This window comes from Topomyia yanbarensis, chromosome 1 (genome assembly GCF_030247195.1).
Source record: "Topomyia yanbarensis strain Yona2022 chromosome 1, ASM3024719v1, whole genome shotgun sequence".
Lineage (NCBI taxonomy): Eukaryota > Metazoa > Arthropoda > Insecta > Diptera > Culicidae > Topomyia > Topomyia yanbarensis.
In genome coordinates, this window is record NC_080670.1 from 42063808 (window position 1) to 42087247 (window position 23440).

The 23440-nt window shown below is 36.4% G+C and overlaps 3 protein-coding genes across 4 annotated transcripts in view; 2 read left to right on the plus strand and 1 right to left on the minus strand.

Annotated features, from left to right (window-relative positions):
• LOC131677454 (octopamine receptor beta-2R-like) overlaps positions 1–23440 on the plus strand; it is a 303621-nt gene that overhangs the window by 185589 nt on the left and 94592 nt on the right. The gene's annotated exons all lie outside the window — the stretch shown is intronic.
• LOC131677455 (uncharacterized) lies at positions 2627–5478 on the plus strand. Its single transcript, XM_058957291.1, has 3 exons — positions 2627–3577; positions 3647–3826; positions 4225–5478. Exons 1-3 carry the CDS (start codon positions 3242–3244, stop codon positions 4921–4923), a joined length of 1215 nt encoding a protein of 404 aa, XP_058813274.1. The 5' UTR covers positions 2627–3241; the 3' UTR covers positions 4924–5478.
• Positions 11022–13410, minus strand: LOC131677456 (uncharacterized). Its single transcript, XM_058957292.1, has 3 exons — positions 12439–13410; positions 11959–12378; positions 11022–11633 (listed from the first exon to the last, which is right to left on the minus strand). Exons 1-3 carry the CDS (start codon positions 12635–12637, stop codon positions 11569–11571), a joined length of 684 nt encoding a protein of 227 aa, XP_058813275.1. The 5' UTR covers positions 12638–13410; the 3' UTR covers positions 11022–11568.

Genomic DNA, 23440 nt, shown 5'->3' on the forward strand with positions numbered 1-23440 from the left:
GTTGGTTTGACTCGGTACTAATACTATCATAGAAAACGACCGAATTATCCTACACACGAACAGAGCCGAGGTTGACACATACTGAAAAAGCGTTCGATTTTTTTTATAATTCATTTATTCATTATACGGCTCATAGCGGTAGCTTAACGGAGCCGTGGATCTTTTATATGTTTACAAATGTAAAAATAAAAATATAAACAAATAATATTATAATATTGGATCTCGTGCGCGCAACTTTTTATTGCGAGCGGAGACCTTCTTTCGCGGGGTTTGCTGGCAATCTGCATCTGGGGGGTCATTTAATTCTTTTTTGTTCTTCACGTCCAGGTCGAAGTCGGCTTGGTGTCCGCGATCAGATGTTTTTCCCTGTTTCTTGCACTTATTGTTGACCAGCGTAAACCCGTCACTGTTATTGTTATCCTTGCCAATGTTGCTTACAGTGGATTTTGTGGTACTGGATGCTTCTTTTGTGGTTGTTATTATGGTCTGTGCAACTGCTGCTACAAATTTGGCCACCGTTTGTGGTTCAGGCATTGGTACTGAAAACTCTGTTTTGGGTTGGTTTGCCGTAGATGAGTTGGCAATCGGTTGAAATGCGTCTTCCTCTGCATCTTCCGCGCAAGGTTGTCCATGATGAGCTGTCTGATTACAATACATGCACGTAGGAGTTTGCCCCTCATGGGTGCATAGCTTAGTTTGCATAATTGTAGTTCTATGAGTTTTGAGTTTTATTGTCAAGTAGGAGGGTATAGGCCTTTCAACCCGCATCCTCACTACAAAAACGCCGTTAGGAGTACCCGGGAAGAAGTTTCTCTAAGTATCAGGTGAAACGGATTCTACTTCTCCGTATTGCGACATGCATTTTGCAATTGACTCAGAAGGGGTACGAGGTGATAGGTCATATAGCTTTACATCTATATAATCATTCTCAATATATACGGGAATCTTGATTCCAACGATGTCACTTTCAACCACGTGTTTTAAGTTGTTCTTCTAAACGAAACGCTCGTCTTGTGCTAACGTGTTGAATGCTATCAACATTGCACTGCGAAGGTAATGATACTGAAGGTACAACACTTCCGTAAGTCTAAGTTGCATTTTTACCTTCAGTAGGTATTTCACTTCACTAAAACTCGGGCGTTTAAAAAAAAATTTAAAGTCAACGACCGCAGCGTTGGATCGGAGTAGAGCTTTTTCGTCAACTTTACTCATGATGACAAGAATAATCCGATGTTTCCTTTGTTCTCGAGACAATGCACACTAGATCGAGAGACCTGGGGTGGCATTACGCATCTCGATTCGATCAAAATTCTATCGACTCGACCTTGTTTCGCATTATGTATTTCGAACGGAGCTCGAAAGTAAATTTTCGTTCGAGTTAGCTCGAAGATGTACTAGATTATCGAGAAGTGTTGGCATTATGGAACCATAACAATCGAACTCGAAAGCGACTCGAGTCGAACGTATTTGCTCGATAGTTTTATTGCTGTCGACTGTCGTTCGAGATTATGATTCGTGTTTTTATTTCGGAATACTTAGAGGATATAAAATTACCAAAAAGGTGTAAAAAGCTCCCACGTACTTTGAGTTTCTTTATGTTATATCTATTTTCAACATAAAGAACATACTTTTTTGGAAAAAGCAATACTAAATATTGATAATAAATTATCTTACATCAAGTAATAATAAAAAGTGTTGGAACAAAGTGAAGACACCTTGACTTGTCTAATCGCTATTTAATAGATGTATAGAATCACAATCATTCTTGATTTCAAAGTTGTGATTTAAACAATTTTATATTCTAATTGATTCTGCCTAAGCTCGACCCTCATTAACAGAAGACAAAGATTAAGCCCGTACGATATTAAGCCTGTTCTAATGACCCTGCCACTTCTAGTTTTCCGATCTGTTTACTTCACATCCTTGCTCTCACTTGAGTACTATGGCTCTAAGTTTCATAACTTTCCCTACCCAGTAATCTCTAGCTAATTGAATGTCGTTAAAATGTAAAAAAAACTAATTGATGCATTTGTTCCCGACTATACCTCAATTGTTTTCAATATCACAATATAGCCTTGAATTCAATGCCATAATGTAGGTTTTATACACCAACAGAATTAGTTGTTATATCGTCATTTGTATTAAATGCATGAAAATACAGAATATTATCTTATATAGCAAAGAAATTTGAATCAAATTGAATTACTAACAAATTTGAATACATCAACCGATTGAAAATTATGCCATCTGCAATTTCTGGAAAAACTTCATTTTGATTGTGTTCTCCCTATCTCTAACTGTGTGCTATAACAGAATAATTAACTAACAAGTACACGAACAACCCCGCAAACACGAAAACGCATTTTTGTCTTGACTATTTCAACTAAAAATGGCTATTTTAACGAACTAGCTTTTAAATTTTTGCGTCATCAATTGCTGAAAAAAAAATGTTACTTTTGTAAGCTATCAGTTTCCTGAAAAAAACCCCAGAAAACCAAAATTTCAATGCAATGCTTGCTATGAATATTTTCCAAAAGATTTGAGAAAAAACGGTTTCGAAGTTGTGTTGTTTTAAACAATTATTTAGATATTAAATATAATCTTCAATCTAAGAATAATTGTGAATAACTCATTCTGCAGATAATACATTCCATCATGCGACTGAGGTCCGAATAAGACACACTACCAGCTAGGCATTTTGATGTTTCGGTGCATCAACTTAAACAGCGAGATATATTAAAATTTTGTGGTAAGAAGTTCAAGAATATAGTTATATCAAACTAAAATAATGCCCAAGCATTGAAAAAGGTGATGAGGGAGAATGACGTGAACAAATTATGAACATGCTTGGGTCAATTTATTTACCACTATCACTATAGTCTAATCCACGATTTCAACTTCCCGAACGTTTTGACGTTTGCTGCGGGTGGAATGACAGCTGTTGTTTTTTTCTTGCTGAGTACATTTTGCACTCGCACCAGTGTTTTGATTGTTTACATTTTATTGAAACGATTTGCAGCAGTTATTTTCCGTTATTAAATATTTTGTTATTTCATTGAGCGCGACAATCGGCCAGTTTACACTGTATATTAGATTAAAGACGAGTAGCTTTCTTTAGAGCTTACAGTCAAAGAATATCGTTATTTGTGAGTGAATTTAATATTGTTCTTGGTACCTGTCTTCCGATGTGTAAAATCTAACAACAGCTAACAGGACGTTCATTTATCGATTGATACAGGTAATGGACATCGATAGCAACCAAATTGACGTATTCCAATTATCCAGTTATGCTCAGAAACTGCCGAAGAGCAACCCGAATGTGTACCAGAGGTACATCGATAAAATTAAAGTTATTGGAAACATTGATCCATACTGTATAAAATTTCGGCTGTGCGATCTACCAACATCCGTGACAACTGGAAGTGTTGTTGATTTTTTAATAAACTTTCGATCGCCGTATACTGGCAATTCAATGAAAAATAGCCGTAGTTTGGAAGGTTACAAAAAATTTGAAAGCGGATTTGTGCATACGGTCGAAGGCATGATAATAGAGGGAAAATACGTTGTTGTGGGAAAGGTAAGCCTTATCAATAAAATAGTTTCACTTGCTAGTTCTATAGAAAACATTCGAAAATTCTTTGTTTAGGTGGTCCATTCAATGCGGATGAACGAAAAAATGTTGCAACCATGGATTATAATTGATAACCGAGGGACGATTTTGTCCTCACACTGCAATTGTGTTGCTGGTGTCAGTGAAACCTGCTCCCATGTGAGTGCCATACTCTACTACTTGGCTAATTTGCATGCGCAGTCGACGGACAGACGGGTATGTGATAATTTAAGTTTTAAATGGAACTATCGTTCAATGGGGTCCAAGTTCAATATCATACGGCGGAACGGTTCGAAATCCTTAGTAAGTCCCGTATGGATTCCAGCTACATTAATGCAACCAAAACCGTACAAGTCAAGATGTTTTGACTTGATATGAGACTTCATATTTTGGAAGATAGTATCCCAGGCCTGCTAGGCAATATTCAATACATGTTAAAATCATTATTTATCCCAAGGTCATAATTATATAGAGGAGTACGGTTTTGATTAGAATTATTTTATATTGAAGCTAAAGCACTCGGGATAGGAATTTGAAGGAAATTAAAATTTGATAAATGAAAAATTAAATGCATATTTTGATGACGTCAATATAATATATTTTATTAATTTCAGACTACCGTAACAGGTATGCCAGCATACTGGCGCCAACCACCTAAAAGGACTAAAGAAGATGTATATAAACAGGTTCAAGATACTGATTATGGGAAGGAGATCAAAAAATTTCATGACAGTACGTACACAAAAAGCAAGGAAGATTTTGTGGGTTTGCTGAAAACAATTGCTAGAGCTGGCGGAGATGCTGCTATACTGAACCGGATTTGCGATTGCACAAATTACGTATGCGTTAATTGCAAAGAATCAAATATTCCCACTCGTTTCTTCTACAACAAAAATATAATGCTGCAGAATTACTGTTCTCCAGCGAATGAGACTAAAACATTGGCTGAGCTTCGAGCTATCGCAAATCGAATTCAACTTCAGCTCAGTGATTTAGACGTGCAATTAGTAGAAAAATGCACAAGGCGACAAAATGAATCTGAATTATGGCATTGGGTGCGGATTGGCAGAATAACTGCATCAATTCTCAAAGAAGTAGTTAATGCATCGCATGAATTTCCTCCTCCCAAGCGCACACTTATTAAAAAAATTTGTCACCCGTATTTGATGAAATGTGATACACCAGCTCTAGCATACGGCCGGAGAAACGAAAAAACTGCAAAACATCACATAGAAAACGTGCTATTAGAAAGTCACGATAACGTTCAACTACTAGATTGCGGGATTTTTCTTGATTGTGAAAACCCTTTTTAGCTGCCTCACCAGATGGCGTAGGCCAATGCATTTGCTGTGGACAATTCGTAATTGAAATCAAATGTCCTTACAGATTGGACAAGAAGAGCTCCTTAGACGAACAACTAAGCTTACAGGATCTTGCACACAAACCAAATTCGTTCATTCGATACGATGGAAATGAATTTCGTATTGTCAAAACGCACGCCTACTATTATCAGATTCAATCACAAATATTTTTAACTTCGTCGGAATTTGCATATTTACTAGTTTGGAGTAAAACAGAAAGCGTTATTATAAAAGTTGAAAAAGATCCTGGACTATGGAACTATTGCATCTACAGAAGTAAACAATATTTTCGTAGTATCATCCTACCTGAGCTCCTTAGTAATTTTTTCACGAACAAGCTACTATCGTAGGAGGGGAGTATAACGCATGTAATAATTAAGATTGTTTTACCTGACGCAGTGAAAACGAAGACAATCATGACTATCAATAAGTTATAATGGTTTGTTGTTGCTTTTTAAAATAACATTATTCCAACTGTTATCCTGATCTTTTTTATAAATCTCTTAAGCGGCCCGTACACGTTCAATATTTTTGTCAATTCTAGAGAGTATTGACAAAAATATTGAACGTGTAAGGGTCGCTTTAGATCCATATCGATATATATATATATATATATATATATATATATATATATATATATATATATATATATATATATATATATATATATATATATATATATATATATATATATATATATATATATATATATATATATATATATATATATATATATATATATATATATTCATTAATTGCATACACTGGTAGAAATTCAACTGTAAATTCTATTTGCTTCACGCATATAAAATTTTAATTAAAAAGAATACTTAATGTATCAAGCAAACACAAATGTTTCATGTGCCTACAAATTGTTTATGCGTACACATAAGTTATATGTGTGAATTGTTATAAAATCGATTTATACTATTAATATATGCAATGTGAAGGTATTTCTTATTACTTTATATAGATTTATGTTCCAGTAAATACTCTATATTTTGTCACTATTACAAAAGATGGGTGGGTAATGTCTGCGACATAACCGGAGAGATGTAGAATACATAAGGAACACGTTCTTTAAATATTTTGATACTCATTGGAATTTTCGGACAAAAGGTGATTTGGGCGAGGAATATTTCAAATTATTCTTTACAAAAATGATGGTGGTCCTGAAAAGGACCGGTTTTGTTGGCGTTGTTGGCCTTGGTGAGGGAGATGGCTAACGATGAAATTAATTGTTAGCATGAGGAAGTCGCGTAGTACTGGCCAATGGAAGAACAGATAATAATTGATTCCTGAAAATCAATTTTTCTTTATTCATGTAAATTATACATACTTACAAATCTAACAGAAGATTCCTGATCATATTTCTGAATCATTAGTGCGAACATTGTGTAATTTGGTTAAGTACAATGAAAGTTACAAACTTTCCAAACTCGACCTTCTGTTCCTTCAGAAATATTGAAATGGGGTGTCTATATTAAACCGTTAGTCGTGGTCACAATAAAAAAGATGGGTGGGTAATGTCTGTCACATAACCGGAGCGTCGTGATTTCAATTCGAGACGTTAATTTAAATCTAATAATATTCAACAGAATCACGTTTGAATGGGAAATTTTCAAATAATTCTCTATGGTAATAATGGTGGTTCTGAAAAGAACCTTTGGTATCGGCGTTGGTGTTGATGGTGATGCGCTGGATCGTTGGATATTTTTGGCATGATAGTTACGTGCCTGGCGAACTGTTTTGTAGCCTCGAACAAAACGACAAGACTGGCTTCTTCGGGTACCATTACGGCTGAACTTTATAAGCTTAGCTCGACTTTGAAATCCTGCACAATCTCACGAATCAGACACTAGTAGGGCCATTTTGTTTGCTACTAGCACGGAGCTGCACAAAAAAACCATTTAATGCAGTTAGTTCACGGGGGCTGCCAAAAAGCTTGAATAGAGGCATGCGATTTCAACGTTTCTCTTAAACACATGCAACAACACATTCGTTTTGGTAATACTGATAATAACAGTAGAAAGGAATGGAAAAGCAGTGCACGAAACGAGCGAGAGGATAATTTAAATTTTTGTTCCGTGTGCAAGCTACTTCTTTCCACACAACGTATTATGTTGCTTGTTGAAAATTTGCTACACACCTTAAAATGAAAGTTTCAGTTTAACTCTCACTAGAACACAATTGATTGGTCCTGAAAAGAACCGTAACGGTTGCTTTTATTGTAATTTACGCCCACTCCCACAAACCGACCAAGTAGGCATCACTGGCTTCATTACGGCTGAGTTTTGTAAGCGTAGCTCGACTTTGAAGTAATACACAACCTTACGAACCAGACGCTGGAATGTTAGCCAGCGGATTAGTTGCTCCGTTGCCCTTTAGTTGGGGCGAAATACTAGCACGGCGACAGTTCCTGATCGGTAGTTGGTTGCGATGGGCCACCAGTAGCTGGGGCACTTTTGCGGACCGTCATCATCGCCAACTGCTTTCCTCCGGTGGACTGGCTGCTTGCTAGTGCTTGAACGAATACGAATGATGAGAAAAACCGACCGACCAATATTCATATATGAAAACACGAGAAAGCACTACTATCGCTCTTCCGCTCGTTTTCGTGCCATTCCTGTGCCTTTCCTTTCCGTTCGGCTACCAATACTAGCATAACCAAAACGAATATTCTGTCTTTCCATCGCCTTCAATCTAGTGGCCAGTGCTAGCAAACTTGCATGTTCAGTTTTTCAATAACAACATTTTCAATATTTTCAAAGAATGTTGCAGATTTGAAAAGAAGGAAGGAGAAGATTTCACAAATTTAAATTCTTTTGTCTTATTTGTTAGCGCTGATAAAGGCTATTTAGTTTGCTACTAGCAAGGAGCTGCACAAACAAATCGATTTATGCAGTTAATCAACGGAGGCTGCCAAAAAGTTCGAATAAAAGCATGCGACTAGTGTACTTTGCATATTCTATATTTTATCAATACTAGAGAGGATCAATAAAATAATTCAAATTGTTATAGCGACATGCAATTGTGGCAACACTGGCCATGAGATGGTGGGAGAACACGCACATTCGTTTTAGTTATGATGGTAGTAGCAGCAGAAAGGAATGGAAAAGCAGTGCACGAAAACGAGCGAGAGAGGATAATTTAAATTCTCTTTCTTTCTTTCCACACATCGTATTTCTTATATAGCTTTCTGAAAATTATTTGTTATACACAATAAAATGTAAATTTCAGTTTAACTCTTATTAGAACACAATTAATTGGTCCTGTAAAGAACCGTTTATTGTTTTATTGCGGAAGCATAATTCAGACGCACTCCCCGCGGACACGGTGAGCCCGTTTAACTCTTATTAGAACACAGATTAGTTTCTCTGTTGCCCTTTAGTTGGGGCGAAATTCTTGCAAGGCGACAGTTCCTGATCGGGTTGCGATGAGTCACCAGTAGCTGGGGCACTTTTTCCGCCGTCGTCATCGCCAATTGCTTTCCTTCGGTGGACTGGCTGCTTGCTAGTGCTTGAACGAATACGAATGATGAGAAAAACCGACCGACCAATATTCATATATGAACACACGAGAAAGCGCTACTATCGCTCTCGCTCGTTTTCGTGCCATTCCTGTGCCTTTCCTTTCCGTTCGGCTACCAATACTAGCATAACCAAAACGAATATTCTGTCTTTCCATCGCCTTCAATCTAGTGGCCAGTGCTAGCAAACTTGCATGTTCAGTTTTTCAATAACAACATTCAAACAATATTTTCAAAGAATGCTGCAGATTTGAAAAGAAGGAAAAGATTTTCACAAATTTAAATTCTTTCGTGTTATTTGTTAGCGCTGATAAAGGCTATTTAGTTTGCTACTAGCAAGGAGCTGCACAAACAAATCGATTTATGCAGTTAATCAACGGAGGCTGCCAAAAAGTTCGAATAAAAGCATGCGACTAGTGTACTTTGCACGTTCTATATTTTATCAATACTAGAGGATCAATAAAATAATTCAAATTGTAATAGCGACATGCAATTGTGGCAACACTGGCCAAGAGATGGTGGGGGAACACGCACATTCGTTTTAGTTATGATGGTAGTAGCAGCAGAAAGGAAAAGCAGTGCACGAAAACGAGCAAGAGAGGATAATTTAAATTCTCTTTCTTTCTTTCCACACATCGTATTTTTTATATAGCTTTCTGAAAATTATTTGTTATACACCATAAAATGTAAATTTCAGTTTAACTCTTATTACAACACAATTAATTGGTCCTGTAAAGAACCGTTTATTGTTTTATTGCGGGAGCATAATTCAGACGCACTCCCCGCGGACACGGTGAGCCACAAAGCACTATTTTGCATCCTCGAACAAACCGACCTAGTAGGCATCGTTGGCTTCTCGGGGCATCATTACGACTGAGCTTTGTAAGCGTGGCTCGATTTTGCAGTCCTGCACAATCTCACGACCCAGACGCTGGAACGATAGCCTACTCTGTTGCCCTTTAGTTGGGGCGAAATTCTTGCAGGGCGACAGTTCCTGATCGGGTTGCGATGAGTCACCAGTAGCTGGGGCACTTTTTCCGCCGTCGTCATCGCCAACTGCTTTCCTTCGGTGGACTGGCTGCTTGCTAGTGCTTGAACGAATACGAATGATGAGAAAAACTGACCGACAGATATTTATATAATCGCGCTAATATGCACTACTATCGCTTTCTCGCTCGTTCTCGTGCCGTGCATGAGCCTTTCCTTTCCGTCTGGCTTCTAATGGCCTAACCAAAGGAATATGCCGTCTTTCCCCCACCAACTGCTCTCGTCAAGCAACCCAATGCGAATAATCATAAAACAAACATGTAGTGGACCTATATATAAACTTTTCATTATTTCATTGTTCGGTTGGTCCACCATTTTGACGGCTCTGTGCGGGATGGGCTGAAAATTACCACTTTTCCGAGTCGTTTTCGAAAGATTTTCCAAAAACACAACTTTTTGTTATTAGTGCATGTTATACATACTTCAAATTTTAATACAGCATAGAGGAACATATTTTCAACAAATTGGCCTAAAAATCAAATCATTCTGTTAAGTATGATAAAAGTTATTAACGTTCAAAATCTGACGCGGCGCCGCAGCCGATATTTTGAAACGGGACCCCTATATTGAAAGCTTAAATGTATTCTACATTAAAAATATGTGTACATTTTGACGACTTATCCCAGTCAAACTCATTCCAGAACCGGCTTGGAATCCTGAAAGGATTCCAGCTCAAATACAAAAACCAATCCCGACTCAATCGGTTGTTGCATTTGATTTGGATGCCATACAGAATCCATTCAGGATTCCGAATCAAATTCAAATTCCGTTTGAACGAGATGAAGTAGCTTCATATTTCTCAGTAAGTTCATCCGAAAAATGAGCCAAAATGCTGACTGGTTCTAGATAGTATTCCGGCTCTAGGGAGATAACCGACTCTAATTGGAATCGGTTGTGGCACTGGAGCCGGAATGGGAATTAGAACCAGCCTAAATTCTGACTCATTTTCCGGTTGATCATCCTGGGTTCTTATCGAAACATACTTACTTACGACACTAAGAAAGAACCTTCGGTGTGGACGTTTTCACAATAGTAGAGTTCAAGGAATGAAGTAAAAAATGTTTTCTATAGTTTTCTTGTTTCAACAAGCATTTAATGCATTATAGATCGGTTAAAATTAACTAATATACAGGCCAAACGAACAATCAAATCAACGGCATTCATTCCATTTTCGAATCGTCTCAAAGAGTCGACTAGAATTGTTCCTTTAAGGTAAGTAAATTTGGCTTTCAGAACACCAATTATTCGTTCTACATGAACTCTAAGCGACGTGATTTGTTTATCTCTCTCTCGATATTCAACGGATTTAATTGAGTGTCTTTTCTAAGAAATGTGGGAATGTTTAACGTAGCTCCTTCAGATGTGATTAAATCGTGGATATCAAATCCTTTATCAGCAAGAACTACATCATCTGATTCGAGAATATCGAGAAATCCTGAGTGTTTGGCGATGAAGCGATCAGAGCATCGTCCCGTATAAGCATTGGAGATGAACACAACCGTTCCATCTGCTGCTAGGCAGATTAGAAATTTCGTTGTTTACATAAGTTTGTAAGCGCTATGATGAGCGTTCGCAGCTTAAGGATTACACGGTCTCTCTGTACTGACTTCGAAACAGTCAATAATAAATATCCTTCTATCCCCATACTGTTGTTTGAATGATCGAGGAGTATGCTGAACGATTGTATCTTTTGATACGACTTCGATTGCATACTTAAGGCACTCGTACATTGCGAATACTGTTCGGTGAAAATACTTCGAAATTGTTGTAGCACACACTGAGTAATCTTCCGAAAGTTCATGAAATGAAACATTACTTCGAAGTTTTCGCAATGCCATTACAAAGACTTCATCCTTTGTCATTGCACAGTAGGGTTTTAATAAGCAACTTTCTACAAATTTGAAAATACTTTTCAACGTTGAGTATTTGCTGCCAATCTAATCCTCGCTTTGATTTCCGTAGCTCCGTTTCTAAATAGTCAACACGCTGTTGCAATCTTGCTAACTCCAAACGGTATCGTTTTAATAATCCACACTCGTGATTTTCATCGGAATGGTTCGCAGAGGATTGGAATGTTCCGTTTCATCTGAAATAAAACCAAACCTTGTTGAACATTGTTAAATTCTCGCCAGAGGATTATTACTCTAAAATTATGACTAAATTATCTAAGGGCCGATTTCTTCACCCGCGCATAACTGTTAAAAGTTGAGTTACGGTCAAGAAATCGGCCCTTAATAAGTTAACATTTCCTATTTCCGCTGTAAGGGTCACACGAAAATTTTTTCGTATAGGTGCAACCATTTACACGAAGAAGAAAAGCGCCCGGATGAAGTTCACCGTAACGGGAATCTGTGTAACTTGTTTTCGGTAGTATAGGTTCAGAGTTGCGATTATTATATATCTCGATGTACCTTTTTCTAGTTTGACGACTTCTTCAGATTTTTCGGAAGAGAAAATTTCTTCGGGTTTTCTCGGAGAGCTGTTCAGTTTGATCCAAGGTTCTATGTGATGTTGATTTGTAAGATAGTTTACGAATGGTTCATAACCGTTATCTGAAAATGGTTCATAACCGTTATCATGAAATCCGTTTTTTTCTATTCCTACACCATTTTTATCAACATTTTCATTTTGTACTGTTAAAAATGCCATGTACTGGGTACTAGCAAACAACTCGAAGCGGTCGTGGGGGATTTGATGTAATTCACTACATCTCACTACACTTCGATTCAACATTTCCCTGTTCTCCAGGACACCACTGCTCTCAGGCTCGTTTAACTTAAGTGAGGGTACCCAATCGATGTGTGTTACATCCGTGAGTTTCGCTGCTTTACCTACAAATGTAATTAGCACTTAATTCTTTCAAATTCATAGTTTAATTACATACAACTCACCGGTAACAAAATGCAAACTACATATGTACGCATTCGTTGGATTGTAATGATCTTCCAATGCGAGTATACGTTTCCATTCTTCTCGTCGTTTTCTAACCAATGCTGGAAGTTGGCTTTTCACAGCAGGAAAACGGAAGAAACGAACTCCCGATGTCTTCTCAGTTGACTTACATTTACCTACTACACATTTACGAGTCATTTGGAATAAAAATCACTATAACTATCAAAATAAAATTGGATAAACAAAAGCTGTGATCGCTGATTTTCAAGTAAAAGTAAACACAAAACAAGAAGAAAAAAAACATCGAACGCAGGCACACCCGCAGCTACTGTCAAAATGAAAATGATGACGTCATCGTGGATTAGACTATTTCTTGAGCGTTTTTTCAAAACGTCATATCTGCAATGAGTTACTCTCTGTTTATACTTTCTCTTTCGATTTTTACGGCGTCACTATAACACTTTTCACTTATTTTACAGTACAGATCGAAAGACGGTGGTTTTAACTAGCATATTATGCAAAGAGCTGAGCGATAAATGTTAAAGTGACCGAATTATTAACAGAAGAGAAAGTAAACAAAGAGAGTAACTCATTGCAGATATGACGTTTTGAAAAAACGCTCAAGATTTATGTTCTGTGAATTTGACGCTCATCGGAAAAAAACAAAACAAACTGCAATTTTGTTTACACTGAAAAAAATTCTTAGGTGGAATTAAAATTATCATACGATATGAACAAAATCATTACCAGTTTTCTGCAACGAAGCATTTTCGTGCATTGTAAATAGTTCGTTACGTCTATTGGCATCTTGATGAACGAAAAGTTGAGTAGTTTTACATATTTAATGTACGGGTTATTCCATGTCAAATTTACAACCACAATTTTAATTCCTACCAAATTTTTTTTTGCATTCTTAGCACAAAATAATTGACATCTATTTTTTGTTTTGGCTGAATACGATAGATTTTTTTTCAAGTTATGAGTTTTTGAATTTTATGAATTGGACCATTTTTCAACCACTGATAACTCGGAAACTTTTAGTTGTACGAAAAATTTATTAATGATAAAAAGTGCGTTTTCGAATGAATTCACCAATAAAAATCTGATATAGTTTTTTTTTGTTATATATGTTATGAATTCTGCAAATGATAGAAACATATCGAAAAAACAAGCTTGGACTAATAAGTTTTTTATTCAATGAAAATATTTATAATTATATTGAGAACCTTATTACTTTACGAGATATTTCAATTAAAGCTGGCCCATAACATGGCGTTTAATGTAAAATTGCCCTTTTTAACGTTATATTTGTAATTTATCGCAAAACATTTTGAGATCCACTGCAAAAAATTTACACAATATTTCTAACATGATTTTTATTATTTGAAGAAAAAATAAGCAAAAAATTTGATCCAACTTTTAAAAAAAATCTCAATTTTTCCGGCAAGCTCATGCGAAACTGCAACTTTTTATATTTAATATTTTTTCCATGCATCAAATACTTTACGAGCTATCAGCGATTGAAAAATGTTCAATTTTTCTAACTTCAAAAGTTGAAAGCTCATACCTTGAAGTAAATATTATATTCAGCCATAACAAAAATACCTGTCAAATATTTTTAGCTGAAGAATGCAAGAAAGAAATTTGGAATGAATCAAAAATTTATTTGCAAATTTAACGTTGATTGCATAAAAGTTATCATCGATGTCTAAAACATTTTTCGTCAATGAAACGAAATGATTCGTTCTTTTATCAATTGTTTTATATAGTATAAATATTTTTGGAAAGGGTAAATTTATTTTTCGTATATAAAAGGAAAAAAAATCGTATTTCCGTGTTACATCTTTTTGGATCTATGTTTGACAACATCTATTTTATTTCAAAGAGCTCATCCCTATTGTGTACTAGAAAAAAAAATGTTATATTTGCGAACATTATCCAAATATATTTCGATAACAAGCAACCAAAAACTAAAATTAAAACAATTCCTATATTTTACCAAAGTTGGATTTATGAAACTTATTCGTAGCGGAATTAAAAATATTTTTTCTCAGTTATTTGACAGTTTGCGCTCGAACAGACAGTCGAAATCTAGTACCGCAATCTAACAAGCTCGAACGCTTGGTCGAATGTGATACGTAATGCCGCAAATTAGTCGAAACGACTTCAAAACGTTTCGAATCGAGTCACTCGAATCGAGATGCGGAATGCCACCCCTGTTGTTCACTTGGCTCGATTGTACGTCTGACTGCGGCAGAAGTAGAAAGTAGACTACGTGTTCGATTGTGTGATACACATACATTAACAGCAACCGAAATTCGTTCTTCCACCGTTTACTACATTTGCGGGAATATGAGTTTAGTACCGCAATGCGCAATTGCGTGGTCTGTTACCGAAAAGACAATAGAATCTTACTGAAACGTAATAGAAACATACCCGTCGGATTTTAGGTGTACTTATGGATTTTCTTTCCCAAAGGTTGAGGTTTAGGTCGTTTTGAAATATTGATAGCTTTATCCAGCATACGAACAAATATTAACCTTTCAACAATTTGAACAGGTTGCCACATCACTTTTCTACAAAATGTATCAACTATTTTCAAGTATCTTGCTTACCACGAGAATTTGTTAGTTCGATAATCTTTTTTGAGAGGAACGAAGCACCATCGAACACAGCGGAAAGAGTACAACATTTGCGCATTCAAAGCACTTCTCAGAAAATGTAGAATTTATCTTACGTGGAATCAAAAGATACAACAATCAATTAAATTTAAACATTTGTATGCGGTGGTTAATTAAAAAAATCGACATGGTAATTCATAAAACTTACAAACTGAGACACCCACAAACTGGACAAGTCTCGATTTCTGATGAAAAACCCGCATAAATTGCAGAAATCGCACTGAAGATTTACCAAGATTCTCAAAATACATAACGATAATTATGGAAATCAGATAGTTTTTTTGCTCTGAAAATTCGTTTTTGCCATATTATAGCAATACCATAGATTGAAGCCAAATTTATTAGGGACTCGGTAGACTAAACAATAAAAAATAATTTCTGCATCTTCTTAGAAATAAGTTTTATAGGAAAATTATCTTTAGAATAACTTTTTGAAAACTTCTCGACTCCACAATTTTTATTAATAAAGGCTACAACATTAAAATTAATCTAAGTTGTGTGTCAGACGAGTGTCTCGGAAAATAGGTAATGCCATCTCTATCAAACTGCAACCAAGTAAGGTAAACAAATACATTACTACATCAGACCACTTGTCTATACTCAAAACCGCGGAAATTTGAAAACCATATGAAAAACGCACATATGGGATCATCCATAAATGACGTAGCATTATATTTGTATTTATTGTTTTGTATTTTGTGATGATGTGTGAGGACAGGGGGGTAGGGGGTCATGTCATGCTACGTAGCTGTATTAAAGGAGAATAACTAACATCGTTTTTATTTTTTTTTAAATTTTACGGGGACAAGGGGGGGGAGAAAATTACCGTCAAGCTACGTAATTAGCAGGGGGTATTTAGAGGTTTGGGACGAAATGCTACGATGGGGGAGGGGGATGTTAAAAATCACTCAAAAAATGCTACGTCATTTATGGATCGTCCCTATTAAAAAATCAATAAACTTCGACATTTCGCTTTACAAAAAACTTCAGTGTATTAGCAAATAAGCGGTCATTTGTGAAATGCTAGGACAAGACGTGACAATCGGCTTTTTATTTTTCCTTCTGACATTCTTCTTTTCGCACATTTTCACCCTGCCGAAATCTTCCGAACAGTGTTGCTATTTTTATCAATTAAAATGGAGTCGTGTTAATTTATTTTATGCCGGAAATATTTTGAAAACTTGAATCCACTATATTGATGAAGGGCACCGTTTTTCCATGTAATGTGTTTTTAGTAAGGTTTGATGAAGCCATTATCTGTAAAATTTTAGATTATGGTGTGGTTTTTGTCTTAGTTTTGTTAAAGTAAATCAACCACGTATACGGTAAATGCATGATAAATACTTGTTTCACTTTGTCGCACAATTTCTGTTCAATTTAGTCATTTCTCGACAAACATATGATTACGGCTTAAAATTCTCTTTGAAAGGAAATTCTGGACAAACCGTTACTCGCCAATCACAGATGTTGGTAGTAGACGAAAGAGAAAAGTTTTCTCTTTAATTAACTGGTATGAACTGTGTTTAGCCAGTAATCGGTTTGTCCGGAATATTCTTTCAAAGAGAATTTTGACAGTTGGCTTTTAAGCCGTAATCATATGTTTGTCGAGATTTTTACTTTTTAACGGCAATAATTTTATTTGTCAAAAGTAATGACAATCTTTCCTATAAATATAGCAACACTGCTTAACACCATTTTGCTATCCCTGCAGTAACATTGCGTACGGTGCAAAAAATTAAAATCAACCAATCAGGAGCTGGACCATTCTGAAGTAAAATTGGAACAAAAACGGCCCCCCTTATTGTCACGTCTTGTCTTAGTCTTAGACTGCTTCCTAAATGCCGCTGCAAGGTTACCAGTAAATTTTTGGTTTAACTAGCACATGTATTTGCCCTTGAAATTATGTAATGTAGTGGTAGTAATAAGCCTCCCATTTTGGTTTACAGAAGAGTTCTTAAAACAGGATTTGATTAATTAGTTTTAACTCATTTAACCAATTTTATCAATTCTGTAATTTAAAAACAATTTTTGAATTATACTGAACGTGGTGAATTTGTCACCACTTGCAACTGGTATAATCAATCTGCACAAAGTGCTGCATAACGCAGGGCTGTTTTTGGAACAACATATGTTTTTATTCAGCCTTTCGCTATTCAAAATCACGATATTGTGACAGATGGGCTAAGCGCGGCGTTTCATGGAGCGCGGCCGTTCCTTTCAATCGGGAAAGGCCGCGTGGAATTTTGGGGAAATGCGCTAATACATCAACACGTGTGGGAAACAATTAGGGATATCTGATTTTTAAGAATAATCGATTATGTATCAGTCGAATCTTGCTTTCGTGCAAATCGATTAGTTCGATTAATCGTGCACAATTATTCGATTATCTCGATTATTTCGCAACATATAGGCGGTTGAAAATTAATTAGTATCAAAAACCTGGTATGAGTGTTTTGAAAGAATTCCTTTTATTTGAAAAATTGGCATTAAATAGGCAAAAGATTTTTCGTTTTTGCAGCTACTTGATTACCTTTTGGAGCGATATTTCCCCTTATAGACTAGACATGTGCGCCGATGTATTTTTGATCGGCGGCGGCGTAAGCGACATTTTTGACCGGCGGCGGCGGCGTTGGCGGCGTCACGCCGTTGGACCCAACCGGCGGCGGCGCGCCGGCGTATGTCCGCGTGTGAATATTGATGCCAATGTAATTAAAAAAATTCTTGGCAGTACAATTCCTTTCCCAAATTTTCGGTTTCTTTAGTAAGGGACTTCGCAGCATACAGCCACATACAAAGTGACCTGACAGATTGAAGAGAATTCTGAAAAAAGTCATCGCCCACGGTATACTGGCGACATCTGTTGAATACATTGCACAAAAGGTGATTCTTGCAACCATGTCAAATGATTCTTTTTCAACCGCAGCTCTAACAGTACCCACCCTGCTAGCCAAATCATAAATGGAAGGCGGGATTATTTTTACAGTTGTCAAATTTAAAGAGCTAAATAGAAAAATCGTCGATGTCGCATACTACGACTTCCCATGGAATAATGGTTGCAATGGGCAAATTTAAAGAATGCAGAGTAACGACTGCAAATCTACGTCCCATCATAATCATTTATTGTTCTATATTTAGGAAATTGAGCAATGGTAAAATAGTTTTTGTTTTGTTTGAGGAAATCAATTCCTGTTAACGTTTCATTGTTTTTTGTTTCTATTTAGTATTCTGTGCCATCGCTCTTTTAGAATCCTGCAGACATCACACCCAAAACGAATCCTTGAGAGCGGAAATGATTCTGTTTTTTTCGCTCTCGAACTGTGAGCTAAAAGCTCCCAAACGATGCGTTAGTGTTCAACCAACCTCATACTTGTGCAATACAATATCGTACCCCATAGCTACACGCTGTTGGCTCATGCAGTGCAGGGATAACTTGAATAACACATACCATCGTCTCCATGCTGTCCCATTTGTGAATGCTGCTGCAATGATGCGAAGTTTATATAGCTCGTTCTAACGGCTACCCATTATGTGTCGTTATGGCCTAAGGTGTAAAGTAGGCGTTTTAGCGAGTAGATGTTTGTCGGTTCCAGTCCAGATGCTACCCGTTGATCTTTTTTTTCTAGTGAGGCTTAGTTCCCAACACATACATACAAACGAAATATTAATAATAGCGGGGAAATGGCACAAAGCAAAATGCGTCAATGACGATGCTGAAATACCGACGTGGCGGCGGGGTTGCAAACGATATTATCTCACTCATCATTAGTGTGAAGCTTATATATGCCATTTAACTATTCCACCAGTGTGTCGTCATGGTACGGTTAGTAAAGAGGTGTTTTTACCGAATAGAAGCTTGTCGGTTCTAATCTAGAATCTAACATTAGATTTTTTTTACTAGAAGTTTCAGGTCACGAGCTATTTATAGCAGCGGAAAAAGAATGAAACAAAACAAAATGCAATGCAGCAGCAATGGTGATGAGATTGCTTGTTGTGGTTGGGTGGGGGGGAATGTGAGGTGTAGAAGAAAGATACGAAACGAAATACTAACAAAGTTTCCTTGTGTGTGAGTATTGTGTGTCATCGTTTTTTTTCGTGAGCGTTGCGCTCATCTCGAATTGTGCGCGAACAGCTCAATGTTCAAAAAGGATTGCTTTTGGGAATGAGATTGTGAGCCCAAAAACAGAAAATCTGAGCGCGTCGTTTTGGGTGCAGGTACCATAACACGAGGCGTTAATAATGGCATTACTGCGCAGAAATGTCACTTTTAATGATCGTGTAAGGACACTTATTACACTACTTCATTTTTCAGGCTGGCGTTTACTTTTACTTCTTGTAAGTATAAAATCGCCCCGATGATAAGGCATACAATTCCGTGGCACCTTATTTCCTTTCAACGGAAGATTTATTTCTAAACATATCTGATTGACAATGGTCTGAGCGCATCTTTAGTTTTCGCAGCTCCTCCCCCCACCAATTTCTCTATCAGTTCCGATTAGATTCGATACACCGAATCAATTAAATTAGTAACATCCTATTATGTTCTTACTCACCGATCGGCATCCTGTAGTAACCTATGAAATGATTTTGAACAACTCTGCCTTGGGCACTTCGACAAGAATGCATTTCGCATTTCCGGCCCATTTTGTTTGTTTTGGTTTGCATGAGATTAAGGTTGCACAGAGAATGCGTAAAATTCGCAAACGAAAAAAGCAGTTTTTTTCCACACCGTATGTCAGATCTTCATACAAATCAATCAGCAGTACAGTAACAACATTCTACATACGCTGATTGATTTTTATGAAGATCTGACATACGGTGTGGAAAAAAACTGCTTTTTTCGTTTGCGAATTTTACGCATTCTCTGTACAACCTTAAAAAGGCGGTAACATTTTCGGGTTGGTGCGGAAACTAATGTCGCTTTTGTTTGAAGCGAAACTGAGTCAGCTTTAACCCCAACTGGTGTCAAAATGTATAAGCTGACAGCACTTGGGGTTAGAACCTGACTCAGTTCCGGGGTCAAGCAAAAACGCGATTAGTAACGCATTTAGCTCTGTGTCAAAATTACAGACACTTTATACACAGACTAGCGAAGTGTTCAAAATTATGATGAAAATTCATATCGTATTGCGTCTATTTGTCTGTGATACCGGGCTGGTGAAACTGACACTGAAAATCATTCCGAAGTTAGGCTCAACCACACGACGGTTAATTTATAAGACCAGAAGTCTTACCCTCTGCATAGCCACTTCAGTGCACCAGCGTCGCGAAGAGTTAAGATCATTCTGCCCAACAATTTTTTGAGAAAAACACCGAGGTCACGATTTAATCAATGAACTTCGCATTGAAAACAATTTTTTGTTTTCACAAAACTAGTGCACACAAAAAAAGAAACAAAAATAGCGTTATACTCTAATGTAAAGTTACTGTGGTTGTGTCTGAATACGTTTACTATTTTTATGATTCTAATTCATAATTTGAGGATACACAGATTTGTATTAACTTTATCAACTAAAATAGACCACAAATTCTCTTCGTGGTATCGTGATATTTTAGTGCTGAGCTTACCGTCGGATTTTTTACACAGAGTAACGTGTCTAAGAGTTTTCTTAATATTTCACGGACATTTTGGCTATGTAATGTATTTTTGGTGCTCAGTACAGTTTCATACAGGGCAGGAAAATTTCGAAAAATGAATTGATTGCTGTTCGAAGCTTCACGAAGCACCTTCTCAAGCATACCACATGCAATCGATGAGTTTGACACAATCGCTGCGAACATTTAGGGGTAAAACTTATCTCTGCTCGGACGAAGCGAGCTTCACATCTAGTTCGCTCTTTACAATGTTCGAAAAAGTTCACATTAAGGTTCAAGTTACCTTTTTTAAGCATGTGTTAGAATTGAACGCTTGGTAGTGTACGTAGGAAAATTTGTGTTCAGCTTTGCCACCGGATTATCCATTTAAACCTTTTTAAAACTCTAAAAGAAGAATATCAGTCGATTTATTAGATCATCACGATTCAATTCATGTAAAATAACTGCTGGAAAAACCATCGGCTTAGCTAAACGGTGCTTTTGAAAAAGTGGCTGTGGTTTTTTCATTGCGCAGTTGTGCTGCGTACCCCAGCTCGGTGTGGTAGTGTGATAAAAAATCACAGCCACTTTTTCAAAAGCACCATCCAGCTAAGCCGATGGTTTTCCCAGCAGGTATTTTGCATGAATTAAATCGTGATGATCTAATAAATCGACTGATATTCTTCTTTTAGAGTTTTGAAAAGGTTTAAATGGATAATCTGGTGGCAAAGCTGAACACAATTTTTCTTACGCACACTACCAAGCCTTGAGGTAACTTGAGCCTTAACCTTAGAAGCACACATCGTCGAACACGAGGTAAGCTCTTGGCTCGTGGTTTTTGCGTTTTTGGAACATTTCCACAGAGTTTCGAAGCGATATTCGGTGAACACATATAAAGCGAATGCCTCGTTTATTTGAGAATCGCGAACATCGAAGTTTTATATCGCTTCAAGCATCAGCATCATGAGGCCACCGCGAACATGTTCGCTACGTGACTATCTGTCTTAAAATCATAAACTGTAAATCTTATTTTGAGTATAAATAAAATGGATTATTTTAAGATTATAATTTAGGATTTAGGGATTAGGTGCGTCGTATACCTTACCAATTTATGAGCCACGAGTTTGAATGAGCGTAGTGGTAGTGAAATTCAAATTCTTTTTTTCGGAATACAATTATGTTTACTAGCTACTTTGATTGCAAACTCGTCTTTTCTTCTTCAATCGGAGTATATTTCCCCTGCCAAGGAGTTTAGGTGAAGATGTATAAAGTATGTTTAAGGGGGTAAGGGTTTCAGCGTGAAAAAATGTTTTTTGGTGAAATGACTCGTTTGGATGAAATGATACATTATAATGTACAAAAGTTTTGATCAATTCGCTTCGCCCAAATTTCTAAAAAAATCGCAAATAGTGTTTTTAACGCTAAAACCATTACCCCTCTCTTAATAATCTCCCTATCTAAAACAAATTCTTCCTAAAAAGAACAATTTTCGGATGGAATCTCACTGCTGACGTCCGAGTTCAGTTAGACGGCGAACTTCAGTTATTTGCATCCACTGAGGGGTAGTTAGGCGTAGTCCGTTGGCCTTTGTTTTCCACTTGTTGCGGTTTCTAACGTTCTTGCGCAACATTCCTAAATCGGCTAGTCATATTCACTCAATAATATGCGATGATTTGTGTGTTAAACGTTATTTTTAATTTTACCAAATGAATTTATTAACAAATACCTACATACTTGAATCCATTATTATTGTCATTAATTGAATTATAATTTCTTGGCATCTGTACCAAACCAAGAGGAAAGCTTCCAAATGATTTTTATAATATTGTTTTATAAGTTTATTGGTTGATTACCTAATCACAAGAGACCAAATATTTATTTTCAAACATTTTCGACAGAATCTGTTCACTTAATAAATGAAGTGTCAAACTTATTACATGTTCCACTTTTATGAAATTTATTTCCTGACTCCTGTACATGTGTTTTGTGATAAATAATGAGAAGGATATTTCAACTTGTTTGTATTGTATTTGTTAACTAATTACTGATGGAGAAACGCAAAGAACTTACAAACAATGTTCTAGTGATTTTTTTTTGTTGGAAATCCAAAAACAATTCTGAAAAGGACAAAATTTGGTTTATCTTCTCCATGATGTAATCTTCCCTTATTTGACTTTTACTAATAAAAAATAAAAGAAAGAAATCTTTAGGGCCCCCTGTATTTTTTTTTGAATCGGTTATAGCCGAAATGCTTTATGTAAGGGAAATCTCGGAAAATGAGAAGCGAAATAAATAACTCCAAGTAGAATGAAAGTCGTTCTAAACTCGAACTTTTTCGAATACTGTCTTTCCATTATTATTCGCTTTTTGTCGCATTCCCATATTTAAGATCAATACAATAGTAATTCTTCAAAAGGGCTAATGAGACTTTTGTAAACAAACTTATTTCGCTCATTTTTCCGCTACAGAGTTGAATTTTATGAAAAATACACATGAATCAACATCTTTGCCCTTGGTAGAATCGATTTCAAATGTTTTCTGTGTTGAAATGATAACAAATTAAGAGAAATCAGCAAAACAAAAGTTTGTTCACAAATCTTATTAGCCCTATTCAAATGTTGATATGGAATAATAAAATCAATCAAGATCAATTTCGATTTTTTTTTAATTTTGCGGTGGTGTAATCCCTTAAGTGGTTGATTTAACGGCTTCTTTCAAAATTTATCGAACCTACTCCCATTCGTTCATT